Source organism: Solanum dulcamara, chromosome 12, assembly GCF_947179165.1.
Source record: "Solanum dulcamara chromosome 12, daSolDulc1.2, whole genome shotgun sequence".
Classification (NCBI taxonomy): Eukaryota; Viridiplantae; Streptophyta; class Magnoliopsida; order Solanales; family Solanaceae; genus Solanum; species Solanum dulcamara.
This window is the reverse complement of record NC_077248.1, coordinates 63,549,061-63,558,644: the sequence shown is the minus strand read 5'-3', so window position 1 is coordinate 63,558,644 and position 9,584 is coordinate 63,549,061. Positions and strand designations below refer to the sequence as shown.

At 33.8% G+C, this 9,584-nt stretch overlaps 1 protein-coding gene across 1 annotated transcript; it reads left to right on the top strand.

Annotated features, from left to right (window-relative positions):
- The first annotated feature begins 2,546 nt into the window (after window positions 1-2,546).
- LOC129876390 (uncharacterized) lies at window positions 2,547-9,388 on the top strand. Its single transcript, XM_055951821.1, has 12 exons — window positions 2,547-2,939; window positions 4,049-4,133; window positions 5,165-5,295; window positions 5,385-5,487; window positions 5,687-5,701; window positions 6,126-6,268; window positions 6,409-6,604; window positions 6,777-6,851; window positions 7,074-7,190; window positions 7,518-7,562; window positions 7,715-7,813; window positions 8,995-9,388. The coding sequence occupies exons 1-12, from the start codon at window positions 2,629-2,631 to the stop codon at window positions 9,013-9,015; spliced, it is 1,341 nt and encodes a 446-aa protein (XP_055807796.1). The 5' UTR covers window positions 2,547-2,628; the 3' UTR covers window positions 9,016-9,388.
- The last annotated feature ends 196 nt before the right edge of the window (window positions 9,389-9,584 follow it).

Below are 9,584 nucleotides of genomic sequence, written 5' to 3'. Positions count from 1 at the left end.
TTATTAAAAAAATTCATCAAAAATTAACAATTTTTAATCGTAAAAATCTATTTATTTTTTTACTTAATTATTTATTTGATATTTGCGTTCTTAATTTGTTAAACGGCAAAGCTATATATATATACACTACTTCTTTAATAGAAAAGCGTATTCAATCTAAATCGCAAGTTGAGGATATACTATGTGGAGATCTGTCTTGAGTCGGTCAAAGTTCTTCATCAAAGAATGAAATTTGTATATTGAAAAGGAAAAAGGGATAAATATATCCTCAACTTATTTTTGATTAAAAAAAGCTCTTTCTTTGATGAAGAACTTTGACCGACTCAAGACATAACTTCACATAGACTTCTCCCTTTCTCAACTACTAAACTGATGAGCAGAGATAACAAAAAAATTGATGTAGAATCTTAAGGGCGTTTAAAAACTCGCTAAAGAATCCATTTGTATATTTCATTCTATTGTCTGATTGCAAAGAAGTGAAGGGGAAATAGATATTTTGTAAGGTTTAATAGATAGTTTGAATGGGAAATTGAGGGAAAAAAAGTGGAGTGAAAAATGATTTGTTCTCTCTTACTTTATGAAATAAGCTTTGGTCCCATATAGGTGGTGGAAATGAAAAGTCTCCTACTTAAAAGTAGAAGCACTCCTTCATGTTGCTAAAGGATCAAGAAGAGGGTCTCCCCTCGTGCCGTCGTCGTCGCTCGCTCAGCTTCGGATACGGCTACGGCTTCGGATTGATAATCTTTTTGGACCAAATTTCCTTTAAATTTCAATTAATTAATATTATTTATTTATTTAATTAATTAAGGGAAAAAATCCTGACCTGTGACCCGCGACCCGTTTCTTTCCCGGATTAATTTTAAAAAAATATTTCCCTCCATTTTTCCAACAGATTTTTGAAAGGTTGTAACCTTGTCCGAAAAGTTGCAAACCTTTTCTCAACAGGCAAATCTTTTCCCAACAGGTGTCTTTTCTTAAAAGGTGCAAACAGTCTATATATGTCTCTTAATCCTCAGAATGTTCCATACGAAATTTTTGAAATAACATTTTCTTCTTCTTCTTTCTGCACTTTCTAAAATCGTGTGATATACAGCCTTCGATTGGTTCGCAGTCACCAAAATTTGCAGTACCTCTACTTTAGTGAGTAAATCGTTCTATCCTGGGAGGAAAAATTCCAAAACCTCGGATACTTTGAGGGGAATAATTTCCTTAAGGACACACTGTGTATTCAGTGGGCTCGATTTTCTTCTTACAATAATTTTTTATATACTGTTATTATTTTCAGATTCATTCCAGATTCTGTCTTTATTACTTTCATAAGTTTTTGTTATTGTTTAATATTTTTCAATACAGTTTTCTAACATATTTTGGAAAGCAACAATTAGTATTTGATTAAATCATTTAAGAAATATTTTTATTAATGAATACTTTTACATATCGAATTAAAAAAATTGAAATTTATTAATAATTTTAATTTGATAAAAATATGAAGTTCATAGATGGGTATTTAAATACCTTCAATTAGCGATTAAGACCACTTATTTCTTCTTCAAAAGTTTGATTAAATACCTTCCATGCAAGTATTTAAAAAATACTACTATATCTTTTTTGACATCTCAAAAAACTTAAATAGCAACAACGTATGCTTCATCATCCTCAAATTCATTTATGAAGTCATATTAAGTACATTAATTATTATTGTTTTTGACATCTTCAAAATTGACCAAACAAATTATTAATTATAATATTTTTTTAACTATTTAAAATAAAAATTATTTTAAGAATCCAATTAATCACAATTCGATTTTTTCATAAAAATATTATAAAATGAATTATTGTTTTCTCATTCGATATTCAAAATCTGTAAAACATTAACTAAGAGCCCGTTTGGATGGGATTAAAAAAATAACTTTTATGTATAAAATGCTTTTAGAACTTTGAAGTGGTGAAAGTTATTTTTATAAATAAGCAGTTGCGTGTTTGGATAAAAGTGCTTAAATGAGGAAAATGATGTGAATTTTAGGGTTAAAAGAATAAAAAAGGTAGTTTGAGAATTTAGTTAAAATATAAGAGATATAAAAATAATTTTTATGGTCAAAGAAAATGACTTTAAGCACTTAGAAAAAAAAGTTATGAATCTTAACTTTTCATTTTTGATTTACTTTAAGAACTTTATGACTTAAAGTTAACATTAGACAAATATATTCAAAAGCTAAAAAGGGGTTTTAAGTTGATTTTGATCAACTTAAAGCCCATCCAAACGAACTCTAAATTTGAATCGTGTCGCGCAGACTCATTTGGGAGTAGTGCTCAATTATTTCTCTTTTTGGGAGTAATTTGAACTATTTACTCCGTCCCATTTAAATTATCATGTTGTGTTTTTTTGTCAAATTAAATTATAATATTTAATTTAATATTATAAAATAAAAAAATTAAATATTTATAAATTATACAAAAAATACTATACATTGTAATTTTTTTATATTAATATAATAAAAAAATATATTTTAAAATATTAATCGTATGAAAATTAAAATGGGACGGGAGTGAGTAACATTTCATAATTGATACTATTTCCCTTCCTTCCTCTCCATCAAAGCAAAATTCCCCTTAAAGAGTTGAGCGAGGATGAAGATGAGCAGTACACAAGGTCCACACTCTCTGGCCTTTCGGGTCATGAGACTCTGCCGCCCTTCGCTTCACGTCGAAACTCCACTCCGATTCGACCCTTCCGATCTCTTGTTCGGTGAAGATCTATTCGATGATCCCGTCGCTGCTTCTCATCTCCCTCGCCTACTCGCCGACACCGTATCAGCCGGCGCCGGAAATACCACCTCGGCTGATCCATCGGATCTATCTTACCGGAATAGATTCCTTCTTCAGGATCCTTCTGATTCTCTTGGCCTACCTGGTCTCCTCCTTCTACCTCAATCCTTTGGGTTAGAATTCATTTTGCTTTCTCTATCTATAATTTTTGGCTATATTTTTCACTTTATTTATGAAGTCGAGAGTTGAAGATTGAGTTGCAGTTGGTTATATTACTTTTTGCAAAGGAGAGAAGAGAGCACTTTACTTTATTTGGAATTTATGAAGATGGAATTTGAAATATAAGTTTGGAGCAATTTTCCAAATTTGGAATAACTCCAAGTTGAGTGAAAAATTATTCCCGAAAATAGTGAATAATTCTCATAGTCAAACGGCTCCTGAATGTTGCTACACTATGTATCTAGATTTAAAAATCATTACTTTCATTCTATATATATAAGACACTATTACTATTTTGTAGTAAATATTTTTAGTTACAAAATTTGTAACTTATAGTGCTACTTTTTTATGTGGTTTTTTTTGAATGTGGACATTTAATTTTAAAAAATTGGAAGAAGTGATGTTCAAATTGTAATACTCCATATTTGAATGATTTGGCCCTGTACTATGATATTAGTCCTTTAGGTTAGCTTCATTTTTCTTCTCTAACTAAAATATCGGTGCAACTCTGTATCTGGATGTAAAATCAGTGTGTGCACTTCTTAAGATGTGCAGTACCTGCGTTCATTTTATTTCGATAGTCCAATTGGTTTTTAGTAGTATAATTTTTATCTGGTGATGTCGCAAAACGAATTCAGGATTTAAAGTGAATTTTTAATGTAATACCTGATTCAATTTTATTTTTACATGATAGTATTTCTACTTGGAGGTCCAATTGATTCTTTTTGTTAATATGTAACATTTTAGAATATCTTTAATTACAAAAGTTGTAAGTTATAGTTCTACTTTTTATGCTGTTTTCAAATGTAGACATTTTATTTTTACAAATTGAAAGTAAATGATTTTAATTACGATGAAATTTAATGGTTTGAGCCTTTGTACTATGATATCCATTATTCTTTTTGAAATGGAGTGTATATTATTAACATTTTTGTTTGAATTTTCCATATACATGTATTCAGATAGGAGATAATGAGTTAACTACATGCAATCATCGCTTATATGCTGGATCTGTTCTGTTTAGTTATTGCTCTTTTCCCTTGTTCGATTTATGATCTTGCAGGGCGATATATTTAGGAGAGACGTTCTGCAGTTATATAAGCATAAATAACAGCTCCAGTTTTGAAGTTAGAGATGTTACCATCAAGGTGATTTGCTTGATTACCTGATTACTGCAGACATAATTAATGCTAGAGATGCTATGAATGTGTTCAACCTGTTGATAAGCGAGATTCTTACAATTTCAACATGGGCATAAACTTGTTAGGTGACACGGCTTAATTCCTGCCGTTTTGCAAGTCTAAAATAAATCTTGATGCTTTACATCCAACCCAGGGAACAAGAGGTTTCTTTCCTATTTTTGCGTATCCAACAACTTAAAATTGATTAAAAGATGGTATTTGCTCGGTTTTTAGCCTGTTTGAGTTACTTACTGCATTTTATTTAGTAAAAAAATATAACCAACTGTTAAAACACACTCAAATATAACCAAATGGGAGTAGTTTTTTCTACTTAGTGAATCATCTTCCAGAAGGGTGTGTTTCTGGTGTAGAAAATTTCCTAACGGCAATGTCATCGCAATCTTCTGGTCTTAGAGTCGCATTTGCATATTCGGAAATGTGCACACATAGAGGACTTCTTTCCGGAGTAGGTATATGGACGAAACAGGCTATTGGATTTTGTGTATGTGTGGCCTTTATGCTCTTGTATTGATCATCTATGGCTAAACTAAGCTACTTACCAAAAGCCATTAGTTAAACTTTCGTATATTTGAAAAGTATGTTCCAAATGTATCTTACACTGAAGGGACTGAATTAGCTTAATGCTTATAATTGAGTCTATGAGTGAGTGTATGAACACTGGAATGTCTCTTAAGCATCACTTATGAAGCTTCAGTTCGTTCGTGGATGTGCTACCATTTTGCTACCTTGTGTCTAGCATAAAGCGCTTTCATATGTAATTTTCAAGTGAATATGAGAGTTAAAAAGATTAGATAAAATCTCTCTGGAGAATTAAGACCTCAAGCATCCCTGTGACTCAAGTTAATACTGGGTTCTTGTTTTTCATATATTGGGCTTGTAACTAGTATCAGCTAGAAACTCTTTTACCTTTTGAATTGGAATCCTTGACTCTAAGAAGTAAGAACTGCTTTATAGAAGTGATATCTAATTTTCTACAGGCAGAAATCCAAACAGAGAGGCAGAGGATACTTCTTTTAGATACTTCTAAATCACCTGTTGAATCAATACGTGCTGGAGGGAGATATGACTTCATTGTGGAACATGATGTGAAAGAACTTGGTGCACACACGTATGATTCATCATAAATTTGGTTTTATGTTGATAGCACCACTTTCTAACGAAATAATAGTTTACTTATCCAATTGCTTCACTTTCTAGGTTGGTCTGCACTGCACTTTATAATGACAACGATGGTGAGCGGAAATATCTTCCACAATATTTCAAATTTATGGTTGCGAATCCACTTTCTGTTAGAACAAAGGTACATCACAAAAACCCAGTTGTTTGCAAGGTTTAGTAATTTTAATGTGACAGGATTATATATGCTTTACTTTCAATGTATTAGAAGCAGGTATTACTATGTTTTCTGCTGTTTTAATATATTTCATATTTGCTTTCTTTATTATTTCTCAAGTCTGCTCGTACTTTTCAAGATAATAAGTGCTTGTTTGTTTCTGCAGGTCCGCGTTGTTAAGGTAGGTTCATTCAAGCTCATTGAGTGTAAGTTCATGATCTTGCATTCATACTGGCCTGTTGAGATTCTAAAGAAAATGGGTCAGGGAAAGTCAGTTTTTGCACTCAGTATTTCAATTTCATTGGCTGGGATGTGTTGGTTAAGGCCAATTTGTGATAACAGTCAGCATACTGCATCTGCCTTCCTAGTCCGCAAAATCTGCAACATATTGCCACCACTAAATGTCATTTGCTTTTTATGGAGTGTCAGTTATTTCAACTCATTTCGGAAGCTTTTTGTGGCTAATAGGATAATGTGAGATCACATTTGATTTTAATATTACAAACCGTCTTGACTCTTAAGAATCATTTACCAGAAGCAGGATCAGCTTCTGCCTTTCTTATACTTTTTCCTGTTCATGACATTAAACTCTTTTGTTATCCCAGGAAACCACCTTTTTGGAGGCTAGCATAGAGAATCATACAAAATCTAATCTCTATATGGACCAAGTTGATTTTGAGCCAGCTCAGCATTGGAATGCTACAGTACTAAGAGTGGCTGATCACCATCCAGAGAGCAAGCCAATGAGGTTAACTAATAGATATTTTCTCTTGTACCATGGGAATTGCAGCTTTATTTTGGTTTAAACTTTTGATTTGTGCCGCATTTGGTGTTAGCGTTCACTTTTTCCCCTTGACTAAACTTTTTTGATCTATTTTGATCTGCCAGTGATGTATTTAAGCCCCCTATACTCTTAAGATCTGGGGGTGGGATTCATAATTTCCTCTACCAGTTGAAATTATCATCAGATGGATCTCCACTGCCGAAGGTGGAGGGAAGTAATGTCTTAGGCAAACTCCAGATTACTTGGCGTACAAATTTGGGTGAACCTGGACGCCTTCAGACACAACAAATTCTTGGAAGTGTAAGTGAAATGATTTCTAATAATGAAGTTTTGTGCTTCTCTACCCCACAAAGGTATGGCTAAGGTCTGCGTACATCCTACTCTCTCCAGAACCCCACTTGTGGGATTGCACTGGGTATGATGTTGTTGAAGTTTTGATGCACTCCTAAGGCATTTTTTTCTCACCTTGCAGCCCATTGCTCATAAAGATATTGAGCTTAGAGCGGTGGAAATGCCGTCGGTTATCATGCTGGAGAAACCTTTCATGGTAAGACTGAGTTTATATTACCACAAAAAATAGTGCATTATTCCTTAAACTATGCATTGACTGCTGCTTAAAACTTGTGCATTTGGGACTATTACGAGAGTCCTTTTATCTATGGAGTGGGTGAGGACTGCTGTTCATTTTAACTGTATTTGCTGCTTTTCCATATTCTGCTTTGTGATTGATCTGTCATGAATATGGATGTCTTTGTGGGCACCTCTGTAGGTACGTCTGAATCTCGCAAACCAGACAGACAGGGTGCTGGGCCCTTTTGAAGTTTGGGTGTCCCAAAGTGACTCACTTGATGAAAAGGCTGTCATGGTTAATGGTCTTCTAACAATGGTGAGACACTGAAATGGCTTCTGCACTATCCTGATTAGCTTTATCTTTTCTCACATTTGACTATCTAATGAAATTCCTTTCCTTTTGTTGAAGTTCTTGTTGGGTGCATGCATTTTTCTGTTCTAATTGTCGGCCTCTCATCCTCAGCCCTGTGGCTGTGTCATAATTTTAGTTGTGCACTTTGATGTGCAAGTTCAATTCTCTATCACAATTTCTACTTCACCAATGAGTCTAATTTCAGCTTAGCTGTTTCTCTTTACAATTGTTGGGCATATGATCGCATCTGCATCTATTTCTTGTCTATTCTAAACTTCTCTGTTTTTACAGCAAATGGCACAGGTGGAAGCATTTAGCTCTTCAGAATTCGAGTTGGTGAGGATAATCCTCTATTAAATCTTGTAAAATGGATAGCTCAAATGCTAGTTTTATTGTTTTTTATCGGATATATCTTTCAGTCATTTATTTGATAATTCAGTTGTTTCCTTGCATCATAAGAATGATTTTTGGTGCACTTGCCCATGTAGAATCTGATTGCTGTGAAGCATGGGGTACAGAAAATCACAGGTATTACAGTGTTTGACACGCGTGAGAAGAAAACATATGATTCTTTGCTGGAGTTGGAGGTGAGTTCCAGTGGAGGATAATGCTTCTATTCAATTCCATTCCCTTTTTGTTGCACCTTTGGTTATCGTTGAATGTTGTTTCACCCTTCTAACACATGATTGTTTGCACGTTTTCTTTGGTTTAATTGTTGACCTACCTTTAGTGTAGATCCACACCACTGTGTCTATTCTCTTGCCACATGGTGTTGACAAGAACATTTTGTCTGCTGGCAACTAGTGTTCTTAAAAACCTAAGTATGACACTCTAATTAATCAAGGGGCACCTCCTTAACTACTCATCCTTCTTTTGGCACTCCAAGAACAACAGCCCAAAATACAACTCACTGGTTACATCATGCACAGGACTGTGTACCCCAGTGGCAGATCCAGGATTTCCATTAAGAAGGGGGTTCGGAAAAAAAATATAGTGCTTAAGATTGAACTTGGAACCTCAAGGTTCGTTTTGAACTCCTCAACCACTAAGCCAACCTCTAATCTTATATTCAAGAGGTTCAAAATTAATATATAGATATAATTTTTTTTATAAATACCTTATGAGCCCGTTTGGATTGGCTTTAAGTTGGTTAAAACCAACTTAAAGCCCCTTTTTAGCTTTTGGACGTGTTTGCCTAATGCTGACTTTAAGCCATAAAGTTCTTAAAGTCAGTCAAAAATGAAAAGTTAGGATTCCTAACTTTTTTTTTCCAAAGTGCTTAAAGTCATTTTCTTTGACCATGGAAATTACTTTTATATCCCTTGTATTTTAACTAAATTCCCAAACTGCTTTTTTTTATTCTTTTAACCCTAAGATTCACATCATAAACACTTTTATCCAAACACTCAACTGCTTATTTATAAAAATAACTTTCAGCACTTCAAAATTCTAAAAGCACTTCATACCTAAAAGTTACTTTTTTTAAGCCAATCCAAACGGGCTCTATATATACAATGTATTTTTTTCCGAAGGGGTTCGGGTGAGCCCCCTAGATTACCTCTAGGTCCACCCCTGGTGTACCCATTGACTGGAAAAGACTGAATTTGTTTTTCGTCTATCGCCATATACATGCTCGAAAAAGTATAGAAAATGTTGAATGTCATCTTATACCCGTAATCTTATATTACACTTTTCATTTACCTCTTTGTTTTAACTTTGTGTTACGGAGGAATAAGTGCATATAATTTTATTCTGCATCATGCTGCAGGTATTTGTCGATTCGCAGTAGGTACTTGAGCCAAACGTGGTTGCAAAGTAATAGGGACACTGATCTGATTGAAGATTGGAGTTACCTTTGGTCGAGAACTTTTACATCTCGGAACATCACACTTCACATCTAGCCAGTTCATTGTTAAAGGAATTCTCTAAATGCCGCGAGACGGGTACTTGCCTGTTCAATGGCCCCAATGGATCTTGGCATTCATCCAGAAAATCTTCAAATGATTAACTTGTGTTTTTCTCGATCGATTAGCAGTGTACACTAACTATGCACATGTTATTTTCTCAGTATAGTTTTGTGCCTTTCCTCCTTTACCAATTGTGATACAATGTTGGGGAAAGCTCGTTTTTTTGTGTTAATTAGCTTTTTTACACTTCCCTTATCTTTAGGCTAAATTCATGAAGAGAGGTTGAGACTTCGAGAGTTTCCCATGAGACTCAAAATATTTTGTTGAAAGATTGGTCAAGACAATTTGTTTTTGTAGTACTAAAATCTTTAAAAATCTATTTGGACATTTTTTTTTTCCTACAATCTACTTGGTTATGTAATATAAGTTATATTTTCCACTCCAAACTTGA

Bases quoted from the DNA above. Each gene is read 5' to 3' on its own strand.
- LOC129876390 (XM_055951821.1), top strand. From the start codon at position 2,629: ATGAAGATGAGCAGTACACAAGGTCCACACTCTCTGGCCTTTCGGGTC. The intron at 6,269-6,408 runs GTTAACTAATAG...TTGATCTGCCAG, and splicing joins CCAGAGAGCAAGCCAATGAG to TGATGTATTTAAGCCCCCTA. The intron at 6,605-6,776 runs GTAAGTGAAATG...CTCACCTTGCAG, and splicing joins CACAACAAATTCTTGGAAGT to CCCATTGCTCATAAAGATAT.